The 19,193-nt window shown below is 44.3% G+C and overlaps 1 protein-coding gene across 2 annotated transcripts in view; it reads left to right on the top strand.

Annotated features, from left to right (window-relative positions):
• Window positions 1-19,193, top strand: part of LIMS2 (LIM zinc finger domain containing 2) — a 107,046-nt gene that overhangs the window by 3,282 nt on the left and 84,571 nt on the right. The window contains exon 1 of one of the 2 annotated variants that reach the window (XM_067538844.1): window positions 10,004-10,403. The exons of the other annotated variant lie outside the window; for it this stretch is intronic. Within the exon in view, the coding sequence (XP_067394945.1) occupies window positions 10,393-10,403 (11 nt within the window). The 5' untranslated portion in view covers window positions 10,004-10,392. Of the gene's footprint in view, window positions 1-10,003; window positions 10,404-19,193 lie in introns of those variants that run through there. 2 annotated transcript variants of the gene reach the window in all.

The raw sequence follows: 19,193 nt of genomic DNA, 5'->3' as shown, positions 1-19,193 counted from the left end.
ACTCAACTCCCCTGCTCTACTGCAGACTTCTGTCATTTAGCCTCTTTGTATTTCAGTTCCCAGTGCTTAAAGTGAGCAGGGTCACAGACCCAGCTGTTAAAAATTTTCAACTCTGGCCAGGCACTGAGGGCACACATTTCAGCTGTGCTTTGGGAAAAACCCTCTGGTTGAATAGCTCCCCCACTTACCCACCCCCTGAAAGTAGAGCAGCCAATCAGAGCTGTTGTATAAAGCAGTCCCTGCTCTCCCCCACCTCTCCTGAAGAGTTAATACCATTCTTACAGCAGGGGAGGGGAGGAACAGAAAGCCCAGCAATTCAGGACAGCTGTACTCCCTCCTCCAGTCTTGTGAGCAATGGGACAGCTCTTTTGCTTCTTGCAACACCTGGCTTGGGAAGGGGGTAAGCAGCCCCTGAAGTTGCCACCCCACCAGTCTGAAAGGGGATGCCACTGCAGCTCACCAGGCCTGGAAGAGTTGGATGAAGAGCAACAGGAGCTGCGGTGAGGCTTGGGGGGGCACAAAACAAATGTGGGAACAGGGTAGATGGGAGGGGGACAGGCAGATACAATGTCACTTTCATTTCTGTAGAAAATTATAGACCCCCATATGATCTATCTGGCTACAAAAGGAGAGCAGATTTTCCCAAATTGGTGGGTAACACTGCAATTAGATTCACCAACCAGCCACAAACAGTGCTCCTGGTCCCACCTACACTGGTTATCAAGAAGCTAAAAACAAGAAGTTATACAGCTCCCTTTATTGTATTTCAGTCTCTGGCCCCGCAATTAGCAACTAGGTCCAGTAAAGAAGTAAGTTATTAAAACTATTCCCTTTACCAAAAATTTTCTCCAGATGCCCAACAGGTCAGTCACATTACCAGACCAATATAAGTTTTGATCTTACCCAAAATACCACGCTGCCAGCCAATCCTTTAATAACTAAAGGTTTATTATAAAAGGAAATAAATAAATGAGAAGAGACATGTTAAATGGTCAGCAATTAGATACATACAAATGACTTTATAGTACATATCAGATTCCCAGCAGAATTGTGGAGTTTGCAGGCTTATACAGTCCCCTCTGGTGTACATCCAGAACCTGGATAGATCTTAGTCCTTTGTTTCACAGCTTCAATTGTAAATGAATTGATCCAAAGGTAGGAAGCAGGAATGAAGGTGAGATGGAGCAGCTGCATTTTATAGCTGTTTTTGCCATGTGGCTTGTTTCAAACACAGGCTCGTAACACATGGGCAGGAAAAGGCAGTTGCAGTCCCCTTGACCACAGGCATGTCCCTATATGTCCTGATGACGCATAGGTGCCGTCCTGGCTTCTCTCCCTGGGCTCATTGTAAAAGTGATGGCCCTCAGTGAGTCATCAAGGCTGACATTAATCTGCCGTGGGGGTGTAACCCAGTAGCACAGCACAAGTGTTTGGATACAGATATATTCACAATAAAAAGATGATACATACAATATTGTCATACTTAGCAAATTAATACCTTTTCAGTGGTACCCAACACGGCATATTTTATAGGAATCATTGCAATTTTTATACTGATATTAAATTATAGTATAAAAAAATCATTCCTAATCCAGACAGTGTCATACCCACACTTTTTTCAAGCCACTTTAAGCGCAGTCAGGTCCCTATCTGTAAAAAGGGGATAATCCCTAGCTCACAGGAATTGTGAAGATAAAAATATTAAATATTGCACAGTATTCAGATACTATAGTAACGGGCCATATAAGTACCTAAAATAGATAGGCTGACTGTATAAGGGTTTATCTATATACAAACTTAGTCATTTAGTTAAACTGGTTTTATTAAACCAGTTTTAACATTCTTATTTCATCTGAGTGGCATATTGCAGTTAATACAGAAACCTACTTAAAACTATTCTGAATCCATTTAAACAGAAATAGAAGAGTGCTGACACATTTTGCACCCATTTACTTAATCAGGTTTAACAATCAAATCCTAGTTTAACTCTTGTTTCAACCATTTGGCACAAAACCTAGACAGGTCTACATAACATGAAATTCAGTGAGCATAGAGTTTCCATCACCTGTCTGAAATTTTTCAGAAAAATCCAGTTTTGATGTCTGTGTCAAATCCTGCCTGATTAGCTTGTAGGGAGTTAGTAAAAAATAGAAATTGGATTTGTATAAGAACTCCTCCCCCTGGATGGATCATCGTGATATTGCATTACCACATTATGATACAACATGCTGTAATACATTTCTGTCTCACCACGCAAAGCTCAAATCTTAGTACAAGAGAATAAGGGTGGATTGAGCTGTCTTAAGTGATGACACCTATTTGGTAGCTTGACAGCACGGGACACCATTTAATCATTCTGAGGAAGAGTCTTCTGTAAGTGTTTTCCTCCATCCTTAGTAGCAACATGCTATGTACCTGAGGGCATGTCTACACTACAAAATTGTCAACTTAAGTTATGTCGGCATACAGCTGCCACAGTAATTAAATTGCATTTGTGTGTCCACTTCTTGTATCAGTAGTGTGTGTCCTCACCAGAAGCGCTTGTACCAATTATACTGCCAGTATGGGGGCATTGTGGGACAGCTTCTAAAAGTTAATAACAGTTGATGTAAGCAATGCAGTGCCTACTCTGACACTGTGCCAACCTAACTACATCGATATTGACAGTTACGTTGGTGGGAACAAAATTTTAGTGTGGACACTTACATAAGTCGACACAAGCCAGCTTAAGTTGACCTAACTATGTAAGTGCCTGTACTAAAATTTCGTTCCCACTGATTTAACTCACTTGCTACATTGACTTAATAACTCCACCTCCACGAGCAGCATAGAGTTTAGGTTAATGTAGTTAGGTTGATGCAGTGTCAAGGTAGACGCTGCCTTACTTATATAACCTGTTAGTGGCCTCCAGAAGAAAGTGTCCCACAATGCCCCATCATGACTGCTCTGGTTACTGTTTTGATCTCTGCTGCCCAGCGGCCAGGTACAAAGGAAGCCGCCCCTCCTCTTTAAAGCTCTGTAAAATTTTGAAAATGCATTTCCAGTTTGCCTGGCTGGGAGAGCTCACCTAGCAACTCTACAGCATGCCTAGCAACTGCCCAGCTGACCATGCCAGCTCCACATTGTGCACACACTACTGCTTGGAGTACACAGGAGGTGTTGGATCTCTGGGTCTGTGGGGAGAAGAGGCTGTGCAGTACAGCTTTGATCCAGCCATTGAAATGTCAATATTAACAAATTACTGGTGGCATAGAGAAGGGCTACAAAAGGTCCTTCACACAACACTGCTGCTAGTCCAAGGAGTTGCGGTAGGCATACCAGAAGGCAATGGAGGCCAACAATCACTCTGGTGTGGAGCTGCAGACCTGCCACTTTTACAAAGAGCTGCATGCTATGCTCAGAGGAGACCCCCCAAGAGCTCCATGGATATGTCACGGTTGCCTAAGTCACAGGCCCCTGCCATGAACAGCAAGGAGAAGAAGGAGGTGGATGAGGGGGAGGAGTATGGGGGATAGGCAACTGGGGGATCCAGCGGCGCAGTGAGCCAGGACTTGTTTTTAAGTCCCCTTGGCAAGGGCAGTTAAGCCATTCCCTACAGTCCAGCACAGATGAGTATGAGCAGGGGAAGGAACCTCTTGTAACTATGCAGTTTGCTTTGAAATTGCAGGAATGGCACTCTCAAAGTAGCAGGACACACCTGTTTGATTTACTCTTTTTTACGTATGTTAGGTAGTGAAATAACCAGTAGAGGTAGAGTTGCTATTTGCTTCTCATTCCCCTTTCAAAGTGGGCCTTGCAGAACAGTTTGTTTATGTGTACCAGGATGTCCCGTGAATCCTCCATAGAGATTGCAAGGAAACTTTCCTGGAGGTAGTCTACAATCCTCTGCTGAAGGTTTCTGGGGAGGTCTGCCTTACTTCTTCCGCTGTGGTAGAACACTTTCCCACACCACCCAGATGTTACTTTAGCAAGAACCATTGCAGCACACAGGCTAGCAGCATATGGCCCCAGTCTGCAGCTGGATGCCTGTAGGAGTTTTTCCCTTTCAGCCTCTGTTACCCTCAGGAGTGAGATATGCACTAAAACGGGTCCTCAAACTTTTTTGCTGGGACCCCCTTTGAAAATATTTCAGGCTTTGATGACCCTCCCCCCAATGCCATGCCATCCTTACTGGCAGGCACAGGGGGCTGACAACTCCCCCAATAACCTCACAACCCCCTGGGGGGTCACAATCCCCAGTTTGAAAACCCCTGAAAAAATCACCAGTGCCTGTGAAAAACAGTGCCAGTATTCAGTTCAATTGCCCTATCAGCATATACTCACACCTGTGAGCTATCCTCACCTTGTTTCCCAACTCCCCCCATCCCTTCAGGGCTGTATTCACCATGTCTGGGACTGCTGCCATGCTCTATGAATCCCAAGGAGAAGTGAGAATGTGGTGCTTGCAATTTGCAATCCAGGGGAGTCAGTTCAGTATACCAAGTTTCCATTTATCTTGTGAATACACTCACAATACTCACTCACACTGGGGGAGCAACTCAACCAGATGAGGAGAAGAAAGAGGACATAGGATGACATGTTCCAAAAGTCTCTGCTGATTTGGATACCAAGCCACAGGGCTTGAAGGATCATTCACATGGCCAGGGATAGAGTGGAGAGGAGAAAGCTACAGGAAAAGGAGGGGGACATACAGCAAGAGATGCTAGCGCTTCTCAAGCAGCAAACAGACATGCTGCAGACTCTTGTTGACCATGCTTGTTTCCCTCTGCAGCCCATAGAGAACTGCATTCTGGGACTTCCCTCCGCCCCTCTCTCTTCCCTCCCCCCCCCCCCCCCCGCCCCATTCACATTCCATGTGGCATCCAGGGCCACTGCACTGCCCCTACCACTCCACCCCAGGGGAGAATACAGACAATCATAGCTGCACACACATTGACCTGTGAAAGATATGCTTGGTGTACATATGTTTGAAATGGAAATGACTGTTCTTTCCCCTTTATTATGTTTTATTCAGTTATAAATGTGTCTGTTTGAATGGGTTTGGGATAAAAGTCCATTTCTGGAAATGTAATTCATTTTTTATAGTTCATGACATGCTGGCTGGGACCGATATCATTCACAGATAATAGCTAGAGGTGCATTTATAATGTTATATTACTACACACACAGCACGCATTACATGTTTCATACTGGGGTGTAAAAGAGCAATGCCAGGCAGAGCACACTACAACAACACACCTCACTGTGACGCACTATTGAAATGGTCTTTCAAAGCCTCCCTGAGACAAATAGCTCCGCAATGAACTCTTCTTATAGCCCTGGTATCCGGCTGCTCAAAATCATCAGAAAGCTGGTCCACCTCCACCTCTGTGAAAACTTTTTCCCCTTTGCTTCACAGATATTAAGCAGGACACAGCAAGCAGCTATGACTACTGGGATATTTTTCTCACTGAGGTCCAATCTTGTGAGTAGACAGCACCAGTGACCTTTCAAATGGCTGTTGAGGTGATCAATGTATAGCTTCATGAGCCATGGGAGTAGGGGGTCGTCTGGGTCTCCCACGATCACTATTGGCATTTCAACATCCCCAATGGTAATCTGCCAGTCTGGAAAGAAAATCCCTGCCTGCAGCTTTCTGAACAGGCCTGTGTTCTTAAAGATGTGTGTGTCATGTGCCTTCCCTGACCAGCCCACACTGATGTTGGTAAAGTGTCCCTCTGGTGATCCACCAGTGCTTGTATGACCATAGTGTGAAGCACAAGGATTCTTTCCCCAAGAATCAGGCAGAACAGATAATACTGAAGAGGTTTATTTACAGCACTGGGAAGACTGATAAACAGCTTTGAATTCATGGTGTTACAAGAGTCACTTATATACTTTTTTATTAATTAAGCAATTCATTTAAGTTTCTTTTATTTATTCACTTACAGATACAGACATTGTTCCACCCAGAAAGAGCAGAAGTGATAATGACAGATACAGAACATACGTGCAGACACTCTAAATACATCAAAGAGTCTATGACTACATTTGGGCAGGGGTCAGGGTCAGGTATGGGAGAAGGATCCTTACAGATAGGAGGGTACGTACCAGAGGACTTGTAAGGAATGTGCTGTTTTCATTGTGAGACAGAATCACTGAGTGGACATCTGGCCTTCCGAGTTATCAGGTATTTACATACGCCATTGTCCTTGAGGCTTTGGTATGCCTGCCTGTTAGTTATGTGAGTTTCGGCCTGCAGTTTGCTAGCTGAAAATTGCCTCAGGCCTAACAATAGAAAAGTAGCCCTTTCTCTGTGGCAAGGTGATTTGATGCTAAAATAGGGATATGCGTGCCATCTGTTGCCTCACTGCAGTTTGAGAGCCCCACTGCTGCAAAACAGCTATGATGTCCTGCACAATTTCACCTGAAGTTGATCAAGCCAGGAGGCTACATCAGGAGTGGCAAAATGTATTGCAGTGATGCTTCATTCATATTTATAAATTGGGCAATAGCTAGTGATATGTTTGATGGTCTGTTGTGGGGAGCCACACTTGCACACCTGAGTCCTAGATTTTCCATTTGTGCATTAAATGTCCACATATACCATGGTTGGTTCAGAGTTGACCAAGATGTCTATGGAAGGTCCAACCCAGGAACTTTCTGCATGGGATCCAGCACAAGGTGTTTATTTTTTAAGTCTTGTTTAGCCCAATCTGCTTTCCAAGCCTCCTTTTGATCATAGCCTGATTGCATGAGGCTAAGTGAATATTCCCAGAAAGGCTTGCTGGACTTAAGGTGTTGGTGGTGGGAGACATGTTGTCAAAGTCTTGATGGATAGGAAGACATCTCTTTTCCTGGGTTCGCTGAGCTTCATGAAGTGTCACAGCAGTTCAGCATTTCAGCGGGGAAGTGATGTTAGACAGAATGAGTAGCCATGGTATTGGCATTGCATCATTGTAGTCAACTGGGTGTCAACACATCACATATGGCTGCACCTGCTCCATACCAGTGCGCAATATTCAGCTACTGAATATACAAGTGCTGTTGCAGATGTTTTCAACTGAGGCTGATGCACCCCAGGTTGTACAGGCTAGTTTCTGAATTATGTTGGCTCTTGTTTTTGTCTATGCAGCTACCTTCTCAAGATGGTCAGGAAATGTGAGGGTGCGGTCAAAAGTTTCATTCCGAGATATGATGTGGTGTAATAATGTCACACATTTTTACCCCAGAAAGCTACTTTCAGTGTATTTTTGGCATTCCTATTATCAAGGTGGAATGCGCTGACTATATTGTTTTTCCAGGGTTTGAGTCTCCATTTGCAGAAGTATTGTTCCATAATTTGGAGGTCCTCAGTTACTGCTTTCTCAATGTCATGGAAATTTGGTGCTCAGATTGTCAAAGCAAGATAGTCTACATAGCCAAATTTTCGTGATTTAATTGGAGGCATGTCACTTATGTAAATATTAAAAAGGGTTGGCATGAATACAGAGCCTTGTGGTAGCCCATGGCTTATAGTATGAGATGACTTGGTCTTATTACCCAAGTACAGCTGTAAACATCTATTACTCAGCATAGTCCTTTGTAGCAGGACATGATTAATGGCCCTACACACTTGCATCACAACAGCCCCCATGCGGATTTCCCAACTCCAAATTGATTCCAGACTGATCAATAGCAAACTGGCATTGCAAATTTCCACAGATCGATTGACACTCGATTCTCCACTGTCAGTGCAGCTCTCATTTTTAGAGTTGCTGCGCTGGAGGGCTGGGGCGAGCTCTGCATAGCATCTAAAAGATCTGCAGCCACTTGCTCCTCATCCCAAACCTGCATAATGGTGCAATCCCACCAATCAGTGCTTATGTTTCTTGGGCCCAGAACCGGCGCTCCACCATCTGCAGCTGCTCCTTGAATGCCACCAAAAACTTTGAATTGTTTCTTTCTATGTCCCACAGCAATCAAGTCTCTAAGGCATTGGACCCCAAACTCTGGGGCACATCCCTGTGGGGAGGGAGGTGTGGAAGAATGTGAGGTTGGGGGGCACAGCAGGGCAAAGGTCAGCCCCCACCTGGGGTGGGGAGGGAGTACCACCCAGCCTCACTCTGCCCTCAGCTCCCAGCCCCACTCCTGCTCCGGGCCCCGGCCATGCTCCTCATCCTGCTCCTACCCCCAACCCCACTCCTGGTCCCAGCCCCTGCCTTGCTCCTGGTCCTGGCCCCTGCCCTGCCTGCGCTCTTGGCCTTGGCTGCAGCTCTGATTCTTGGGGTGATGTGGACTGAATAAGAATAGATATGGAGTAGAAAAGTTTGATGACCACGGCTCTAAGGAATCATCATGTTCCCCAGGGCTCCTCTTGTGGCCGTGCAAAAATACTGCAGGACCAGGTGCCCTGTGCTTGCAACACTCATCACATGCAGAGCTGTACAGGATCCATGCTTCTGACAGGGATGGTGGACAGCGAGGAGGGATGAACGGGTTTGCAAGTATTTGGGAAAGAGATGCAAAGCATGGAATGCAGATGAAATTATGGGATGGAGAACACTGCATTATGGAATGCTGAAATCATGTTCCCGGTCATCACTTTGTGTCATTTCAGCCCCATGAGGCACTACAAAACCTTCCCAAAACAGCATGCAATAGATGTGGGTGAGTTGCACAGTGAAATAGTTACCCATGGTGCACTGCCCTCTGTATTGATGCAAGCACTGCTAGTGAGGATGTGCACGGCCAACACAAGGAGCGAGTGTGGACACACCAAAGTGATTTAATTACCGCAGTGGCTGTATGCCAACATAATTTAGGTTGACATAATTTTGTACTGTAGACATGCTTCATTCTCTTCTTTATCTTGTGGACACAGTTTCCCTACACCCTTCTGAACTTCCCCCTCCCTTCCCACAGTGATCAAAATTCAGGGATTGCCAATTTAATCATTTTTCAACCTCCCCTGTAAATTTGAACACCTCCTCTAATTTCAATTTCTGAGGAAAACTAGGGTGACCAGATAGCAAGTGTGAAAAATCGGGACAGGGGCTGGGTGGTAATAGGTGCCTACATCAGACAAAGCCCCGAATGTCAGGGCTGTTCCTATAAAATCAGGACATCTGGTCACCCTAGGGAAAACGGTGTGTGGAGTCACTTACTCCTATGCAAAATGAGTGTAAAATACTATCAAATCATCATTCTCCACAAAGTTAGATTCTCAAAGTTGCCAGATGGAGTCAGACGACCTGTAAATTAAACTTGCCGCTTTGGAGGGGAGCCTCTGTCCTTGCTCATGTCAGCAAAACAATTCCCTTGTACAACATCATTTGACTTTGGGAAACTGGTGACTTCTTGGAGGAGAGAAGTGGGATTATGGCCACTGATGGACTCTACCTGGTTTTCAACTTTTTAGTTCTGGAAGGGCAAAATCCCCTCACAGACCCACACACTACAGCTAGGTTCTCATACCCCTTCTGTGTGCAGGCCCCAGGAAGATATCCTCAGGCCACTAAGTGGAGATGATGGCCATGGAGCATACTTTGGGAATTGTGAGTGCTGTTGGTGTTCAGCACCCTGGGGTGCACGTGGGAAAACCCCAGAGATGTGGCCAATATTTCCTTGAGCAGGTAGCTCTGGTCAGGCCTGCATGGAATTGGCTAAGGGAGCTGCTGTTCCCCCAGGGGCTGGTGAGAGAGGTCTCCTCACCTCTCCCCTCACTAAGGGGGGTGATGGGAATGATTTGATCCCTGGGTCTGGTTGTGTGTTTGTGCTCCTGTCCCAGTTTCTGCCTTAGGGGGTGTTTGATCCCTGGAGGTGGCAGGTTTACCTGTGTTGACGTCTCCCCTCACAGAAGGAAGGTTTGATTCTTGGGGGCAGCTGGGTGCATCTCCAATTCTCCCCTGGAGGGGGTGTTGATCCTTGGGGGGAGGAGGGGTCTCCGCCCTGGGGGTGGAGGTGGGATGGCTCCTCCCTGAGTCTCCTGATCCCTGGGGATGCCCCATTTCCCTCTGGGGTGGATTGATCCTTGGAGGGTGGGTTCGGGGGGGGGGCGTGCCCCCTTCCCCCCAGGGGGTTGATCCTAGGAGGGTGTCTCCCCTGCTCCCCGGGAGGGAGGGTTGATCCCTGTGGGGTGCCTCCCCTTCTCCCGTCGCGGAGGCGGCTCCAGCCCCTGGCGTTTCATCATTTCTCATTTCATTCCCTTTATAGGAAATGTATGTGCGGGGCCGGGGGAGCTGCCCGGCCCCGGAGTCAGCGGCTCCCGCCCACAGCAGCAGGGGCGCAGGGAGGCCGAGGCGGCCGCCGCCGGGCGGGGCGGGGTTTCTCTCAGGGTTGGTCCGGGCCGTCGGGTCTCGCTAGTTCTCCGGCCGCTGTCAGGCGCTGGGTCCCGTCCGAGCTCCGCGGAGAGCGGCCGGGCCAGGCGCCGCCATGACGGGCAGGTAACGGAGAGCGGGCCGCGCCCCCCGGGATGGGCTTACTCGCCCCGGCCGGACCCGAGGGCGGCGGGGGAGCCGTGTGCAGGGCTCTGCGCGGGCAGCGAGCGGCTGCTGGGGGAACCTCCTGCCTGAGCGTCGCCGCCAGCGGCTCCCACCCGGGCAGCGGGCCCTGGCTCGCCGCCCCCCGCTGCCGGAGCCCAGGCCCACTTTCCGCCCTGCCCTCAGGGTCACTCCGAAGTCAGCGGCGCTATCCCTGTGTAAACGCGGAGCGAGCGTCTCCACGGGCTCCTTCCCCGCCTGCCCGCAGCGGCCCCACTGGCTGGGGCAAACTCGTTGCTCTCCTGCCTGGCTCCTGGGGCGCTGGCGGCCGGGCGGGTAGGACCCTGCAGCTCAGAGGGTGCGCGCCTGAGTTCGGCGCAGAAAAGCGGCTTTTCCTTCCCTTCCTTCGTGGGGAGGAGCCCGGGGTTTTTCTGGTCTTTGCAAACGGCCGCCCCGCCTGGAGTATTGGGACTGTCATTTGGTGAAAGCCTTATTAAGCAACGGGAGAAGGCATCAAACGCTCCCTGGGCTGCGTACTTGTGGGACCAGATAACGGAAACGTACACTGGGGATAGGGGCAGGAGGAGAGGACTAAGGCCAGGATCAGAAGTACAGGATTTGAGAGAACAGGGCAAGAAACAGAGATTAACGTTTTTATTTATGTTTGTGAAGTGTACGGTACCTCCCCAATGTATAAAGTAGAGCTAGGTGTAATGCGGGTGTGGGGATCTGGTGACTTGAGCTGTACTCTCCCCGTCTATGAATCTTGACATTGAATTGCAGTTAGGTAATTCACAGTTGTTACTTATTTATAAGTATAGCTCTTTCCTCCAGTAACATCCTTCCATCTGTAATCCCTTCTGAGTCTTGGGCAACTGGCCCTGAGTCTTGAAGGGGGTGTTCTGAGCACAGAAGTGACAGATGGAAAATCTTCAGCCCATTTCTCTCACTTTCATCACTTTGACACAAGTGAGTCAGTGGTGTTATTGCAAAGTTTTGTTAGTGTAAGTGAGAGGAGGACCAGCCCTCCTCCCCCGGAGTTGTAGTCCTGGCTCTGACATCTTTGAAGGATTTATGCAGTTTTCCACATTTATAGGAGTATTGTGAGAATTAACTGAGGTTTGTAAAGTGTTTTGAAGGTGAAAATCATTAAATATGAATATGAACTTTTAAAATGTTGCATTGTGGGAATTCTGCCCTCCTGAATCCTGATATCCTTGGCTCTGTTATATAGCAGTGTTTTTTAAGCATCACTTCTTTTCGCGGCTAAGAACTATTAGGAGAGTCTGGGGAATTTTGTCTTTAAGTACAAAGAATAGAGGAAGCTGTGAGTGTAAACTTGGATGGTGCCTTCTGTGATTCGCAGAGTACTTAGAACATTTGAGGCTGGGGGTACTGGAAAGAATAATAATAATAATATCCTGAATAATTACCATATGCTCATATCTAAAATGTGGGTGAATGTGCACAGTTTGTAGAGTGGATGATGATAGTCTGATGTATGCGGGTGTATTTGGTGCATATACTTTAGCTCCTCCAGTTTGTTCTGGAATGAGATTATTTTGGATCAGAATCTCAGCTGATGATACCTCATGGGCTCAGTATTGGCTCTTGTAACGTGAATATACCACAGACATGTTGTGTATATTCCATTTCCTTAGGATAGGATTAAGCTCAAAGTAGTTGAACCTCTGTCACTGTTGGTAAGCATCTGTCCAGCTCTTGATCAGAGTTGGGGGGAGAGAAGGTAAATCTGGGAAGAATTTAGACTGTATGAACCAAGCTGATTGTGTCATGTAGGTACAATGTGTGATAATGTTTAAAATGTGTTCCACATGAGGCAAGGCTCACTCAAGTTTAGGGGCAAAGGAAGTTATTTTGGGCTGTTTGAAAAAAAAACCCTGTAGGTTTCTTTTTTTGCGTTACCTAGGGATTGCCATACCCTCAGTGGCCCATCCAGTTTGCCTAATCCAGTGATCATGATCATGAATTTTTGTGCCATTCTCTTGTACATATTCAGAGCCCTGCCTTTTAAGGCATCAACATTATTTTCAGTGAGATGCTGGGACATAGAACATAAGGCTTTGTGGAATTTTCCAGAGCACACAAGCCACTGTAATATGTGCAGTTCCCTAAAAGAGTGTAGGATTTTTAACTTCTTTCCCCCTCAAAGTAACACAAATGGCTAATTTTCTGGATTTCTTATATTGAGTGGGTCTTGGCATGAACTTCCCAATAGTGAAGTGCGCAGACATGTAGGTGCCCTATTGTTTAATGTTTTGGAAAAATGTATCCTGGAAAACTTGTTAATTATGAAAGTTTATAACTTCCTGGCTTCCACTGCTCCTTGTGCCTTAGAATAGTTTCTCATTATGCTGTGGGAATTACCAAATAGAAATATTTATTGTGGTTCTATGTTGACTGTTTTTCCCCCTTCACCCGCCTCAGTAAAAGAAGAATGAAGTGGGGGACTCAATCCTGCAATGTGCTGTGCACTCTGGCTCCAGTCCAGCAAAATAAATAAGCATATGCTTAACTTTAAACATGTGAGATGTCAATATGTCTGCTCATCTCCTTGCATTATTGAGTCCTGGGTAAGCATGATGTCTGGTAGGATTGGGCCCTTAGATTCTATCTATAGAAGGACTTCCAACCTTCAGGAAACAACTTTACAGCCCCTGCTCTAGACTGCATTACTAATGAAGGGAAAGTGCCCTAAAAAGACATTTGCAACATAGTAGTTAGTATCTTTGTAACCTGTCAGTACTGTATATCCCACTCTTTTTCAGTTCTGGAACTGTTGGGATTCTAATACTGTAGAACAGTGCTTCTCAGCCAGGGATGTGGTAGCCCTAGGACTATGAAGAAGTGTGCAGGGGGTATATCAGTTCACCTAGAAGTCAGTATAAACTAACGTTTCAAACAGACAATGACTTGTTTATACTACTCTGTATACTGTACATTGAAATGTAAGTACAATATTGATATTCCAATTGATTTTATAATTATATGGTAAAAATGAGAAAGTTAAACAATTTTTCAGTAATAGTGGGCTGTGACACTTTTTTGTATTTTTATGTCTGATTTTGTAAGCAAGTAGTTTTTAAGTGAGGTGAAACTTGACAGGACGCGAAACAAATCAGAATCCTGAAAGGGGTACAGTAGTCTGGAAAGGTTGAAAGCCACTGCTGTAGAACAAAATAAGTTGTTCCAAAATGTGAGTTTCTGCATAGTACTGATCAGTGTGGACACATCTGGAGCCAGGAAAATACCATAAATGACTTATTGGTTTAAAAATTGGATTATCTTGTTCTGCCTCTCTGTGGAAAAGAGAGGAAATTAAAAAGACAGAGAGAGGTAGTGCTCACACAATGGCATGAAAGATAGGGAGAAAGAACACAAATAAAAGGGAACAAAATAACTTGCTTCCTAGGTTCCATGGTTATCAGTGCTATCTATATCAATACCTAAGACATATAGAAAAGAAAGCATTGCAGAAGGAAAAAAACAGTAATTGACTTTCCATGTTAAAAATGATTCTAGCCCTTCTAATGGTGAAGATAACCTTCCAAATGTAATTAGCTGGAGTAATTAGGTTTATTGAATTATCCATGGGTATGGGGTAGCATAGGGGGAATGTGCAATTAATTAAAATGACAATAAGAATGTATACATTATACTTAAATTGTAATCTTTTGGGGGAAGGGACTGCCTTTTTATTCTGTTTGTATCGTGTCTAGCACAGTAGAGTCCAGGTGTATGCTTGGAGCTCTTACATATTTCAGTAATACAAATAAGCTTGTTTATATGAAATTATCAAATGTAAATGACTGCTTCGGTTGTATATTGCACGGTGAATTTTAAAATACTGTATTTAGGCTGAAACAGAGAATGCAAAAGATTTTGGATTTGGAATCATGAGAGAAAAAAGATAATGGGGGTAAATTGAAATATGTGAATAATAATCTTAATGGCCATTGATTAACTAAATGACTCGACTTCTCAATGTGTTGGTTTACTAATCTATAAAATGAATATAATTAGTTGCTATATCATTTTACAGATCAGTAAACCAAACCACTGAGAAGTCGAGTCATTTAGTTAATCAGTAGCACCCAAAATTGTTCACAAATTCCAATTTGTGGACAGTGCGACATTTAAAAGGATACTGTCAATTTAAAAATCACACTTCTAGCTGAAAATACCTGCTATTGCAAGTAACATCCCAAGATACTAGAACTGAGAGACTGGATAAACCTATTTTCTTTATATTCTAGTTTGTTTAAAGCAATACAAAATTTCATAATTAAAACTTGTAAAGCAATTTGAGAACCTCGGTGAAATACGCTATGTACATAATGAAGTGTGTTTTAAGCAATCTCTGTGAAAGGGCTAACAAAAGCAAAGAATACCATTTACCTGATGAAGGTTGTATTTAAAAGGACACCATGTACAAGAAATCTAGACAGTTTCCCAAAAAAGAGTTAAATGGTTTCAGATACTCCACTTGCCCTCTGTATCCCTCCTACAGGTTTTATGGTTTCTCAATCACTTTTCTCTCTTGGATTAGTTTTTTTCCCTCCTGGATGCTGTGTGAAAGAGAAACAGTGAAACACTCCAACAAAAGGAGAAACAATGAAACTGACCATAAACAAATTGCTGTCAAATGCACAAAGTAAACAGACTGGAAAATAGGTTTGTCTCTTGTTTTTAGCGCTCTGGTGTTGGGTTAGAAAACATATAGGTAAAAATGCCTTGTACTGTCTATAGTATAGCTTTTGTCATTGAAACTGCAGCAATACAGAAAAATATGTACACATTTTTTCAACTGCAGACAAGGTCTAAGAAAAGGTCCTTAGTGCATGCTTCTGTATTATTACTATAATGAGTAGTAAATTATCTTTAGTAAATTATCTTTGTCAGCACTTTACTTGGGCCCCATTGGGATTTGGAATCTCCTCTGTATTTCCTGCAGTCAACAAAAAGAAGAGCAGCTGCATTTGCAGATATGCTCATCAATTCTCCCATATCCACTTAAGGTAAGAAACGGGGAGTATATTACTTTCCATGAAAGTATTTCAGTAGGCTAGCTTCTGTCTTCAAGCTTTTTAATTAACAAGGAAAGGGAGATATTACTGTGCATATTATGATGTAATTGCAAGTAAAATGAGTTGGAGTGTGACGGAGAAGATGGAGTACAAGTCTCAGAGTTGGCTACATTTACAACACTGCAGCAGCGCAGCTGCACTGGCACAGCTGTGCTCCTGTAGCACTTAGTGAAGACACTACCTATGCTGATGGGAAAGCTGCTCCCATTGACGTAGGTACTCCACCTCCCATTGCAAATCGTTTGTTGTGCAAATCATTTCTTCCATTCCTTTCATTTTATTATTTCTAGAGTTTGCTAAACTGTAGATATGGTATATATAATATCTCATTAGTGCCTTGAAAATCCTTGTTTTTGCCTTACTAATGTATTGTAAAGTAAATAAACCATAGATTATAATGGCCTTTGGATTGGTTTTCTGGGACTGGGCTGCTTCTGATCTGATAATGTCTTAATGTTCATGTCATCCTCTACTCTGTTTCTTTGTTCCTTTAAGGAATTGACTTTTGTAGTCTCAGATTTTTTTTGCTTGTTTTTTTAGACCCATTTGTGTAATGTGATCCTCTCTTCCTTTAGGGGGTGGGAGGCAGGAGTGGTGTAAAGGGTGGGCGTCTGGCTGAAATCCTGTTCAGTTCCCAGCAGAGCTAGTGCTCTGGAGGCTGGAATGTAAAGTATGTTCCTTTTCTCAGCTTCCTGATCTTGTACAGCATGCAACTTTTATAGGCTGGAGTGTATCTGGAGAGCAAGAATCTTCATGCTTTCACTGTTGGGGGTATGCTTTATCCATGTGGAGTGAAGGGTTCTGCTGAAAGCAACATCATACATACATCTTATTGTATGATGCACCATCTTTCAGGGGACCAATTTAGAGTAGCCAGAATCTGATATTAATCTGCAGTAAAGGACTGAGTTCTTTGCTCGGGGATCGTTGACCTCTTTTGTTTTCTTCTACTGTTGTGCTGTTCTGGTTTGATTGAGGAGCCTTATTGGTTTAAGTGGATGAGTTAATAGAAGAATGAGATTTTTAAATTCATCTCTTGGAAAATGGAGCTTGTGTAGATTCAGTGTGCAAATCTGACACAGAATTAATCTCTGGTGCTGACTCCTACCCACTGGCTTAGATGGGTCATACCAGTGGGATACAGGAAAGAAAGAATCTGGTTTGTTAGAGTTGTAACAGAATGGCGGATGATGTATAAGAAGCAGCACTTGGGCAGGATTCTGTCTATGCTGATTTAACACTTCTGAGAACTAAGCGAAACTCCCAGAAGGAAAGTGACTCACTGAAATTTCAGCGCTTTTGTTCTTTCCAGTTGTCTTTCTACACTCCCCTTCACAGTGGCAGTGGGTGCCATGGCTGGCATGAGACTTCGGGGGCTGGCGTCCTCTAAGCTTTACCAACGCCGGCAGGATCGGCTGAGTGGCACAGGGTCACTCCTGAAAGACGGGACAGATGCAACAGCTGGGATACCTGGGTAGGTCTCGGAGATGGAGGGAATGGGATTGTTGGAATGTTTCTTACGGCTCCATACACTTCTTTTGAAGCAGGCGGTGTCTGCAGACAGGCTCAGATTAGTGTATTTTTTATTTCCGGCTAGTTTATGAAGGGAAAGGTTTCCCTGGCAATAAGACTTTCAGTTTGTAACAATAACAGGAAAGCAACAATGGTGAACCTTTTCCATCTGAAGCATCAAACAGGGCTCTTCAGACCTAACAGTGCTTCTGGTCTTGCTCATAGAGAGGGTTTTAGGCACTGTGTTAGAACAAGGACCAAGTGCAAAATGCTGCAATCCCACGTTTCTCCACTTATATTGTTAAGAACAAGGCAGTTTGATTTTACATATTGTAAATAACTTTGCTGTTTCCTAGTTTTCCTGGATGAGCCCTTTGACTTCTGCTGAATCTAAGTTCTCATTCAAATAGAAAGTTAATCTTCTAGGTTGCATGTTTGTAAAGAAAACCTGCCAAGTGTAAACTAAGGCACTGCTGACTGTAGTCTGTAGCCAGACGGCTCCAGAGCTTTCCTATTCTGCAGAGTAAAAACTGAAGACAGTCTTGTCAGTTTTCATAGATGTTAATGAGAACCCCGTGGGGTTACTCAAACTGTTAAGAATTAGGTCAAATTAATTTTACTTCATTGTGGGATAGCTCTGTGGAGTAGCGGAGGTGGACACAGGAGCTATTGCGTTGGGGAAGGGGACAGTGGTATGCAAAAGAGAGAGAATTCTCTCTTCCAGCAGCCAGAGGTTGTTCAAGTCTTCTGATTTATCAGACACTTACCAGATACTAGCTGGTGAAGAATAAAATAGAGCCTCAAGTAGAGTCCAGTGACAGCACTCTGCTAGCAATCCCAGTACCTTCTGATTCCCAGCTGTTGGTTGGTGGCTTGGCTTCTCGTGTTGGGCAGCTGGGTCCTTCATCCTAGTTTAGTACTCCTTTTTAGCCCTCGGGCTGTTAAGTATCTGGTGAACTTTTCAAGCTTTATATAAAAAGGGGTAGAGGTGAGTGAGTGTATCTGGGGTTAGGATGTGGATGCGGTACATGTTCAAGTAAAGGGCGGGGGGAGAGACTGATAGGATAAATTAGAGAAGAGAAGTAGGATACTGAAAGAGAGAATGTGGTGTGTGGGGAGGGCAGGGAACAAAGTAGGAGATAGAAAATACAATGTACAGGAAAGGAGAGGGAAAAGGATGTAAGGGATTGGTTGGGGAGAAGGTGAAATGGAAACAGACACTGAAAACAATGTGAAAAAAATACACCATGATCTATGATAGAACAGAAAATGAGAATGTGAATTGAAGCCAGAAAGGGTAAGAAGATAGTTGTTTTGCTACTTAATATATTTTCAAAAAGTAACTTAGTAAGTTACAGTTAAATACAGTACACACATGTTATTCCTATAAATTGTAGGGGTTATAGCTAGTGTGGTTTAGGTGAAGGCACAAATACTTTTCACTGGGGTTAGGAGGCTTGGTCTTTGGACAAGTACATGTGCGATTCATTTTTCAAGCCCTGACCTTTATGGTTAAAAAAACAGACTTTAAAATAGTATCTTCTTTACTATATATATTTTTTCCTTATGTTAATGTAGCTTTCACAACAGGCAGAAATTATAACTATTGTCAGCAGTGAAAAGGTAATACAGCTACAGGAGAGCAAGATAGATTCTATTCTGCCTCCCAAGTCTAACAAAATTGTCAGCTATATTTTGATTTAAGAGGTTGCTATTTGGAGATTGCTCTTCTGCACAAGAACTTTCTCATTTGAAGTATTGATGGGTTTTGTCATCATTGTTCCTGTTAAATGTAAAATGTATATGTGAGACCATTACAGGAGACAGTGAGACAGTTTGGGCTGCAGTGCTGTAGACATGCTGATAACACTTGGACCTACATGTCTGTTTTATCAGACCCAGATGCTTTGGTCACTTGTCTTTCCCATTGTCTATCAAGAATGGGGCTTGACTGAGAGCATGGTCTCTGAAGCTCTGCACAGATACAGCAGCAGTGATGTTGGTGGATAGGAAAAGATACCATAAATAGCAAGTGTTGAAGCTGATAAGTTGAAGGGAGTGAGCTATGTTTACCATTTGTAAGTAAGATTTATAATTGAGAATTTTTGATTTCCTTGTCTGCTTTTGGATGCCC

This window comes from Emydura macquarii, unplaced genomic scaffold, assembly GCF_026122565.2.
Source record: "Emydura macquarii macquarii isolate MOO-44397 ecotype Brisbane River unplaced genomic scaffold, CSIRO-AGI_Emac_v2 contig_499, whole genome shotgun sequence".
Classification (NCBI taxonomy): Eukaryota; Metazoa; Chordata; order Testudines; family Chelidae; genus Emydura; species Emydura macquarii.
The sequence above is the reverse complement of the archived record's forward strand: the minus strand, read 5'-3'. Positions and strand labels throughout refer to the sequence as shown.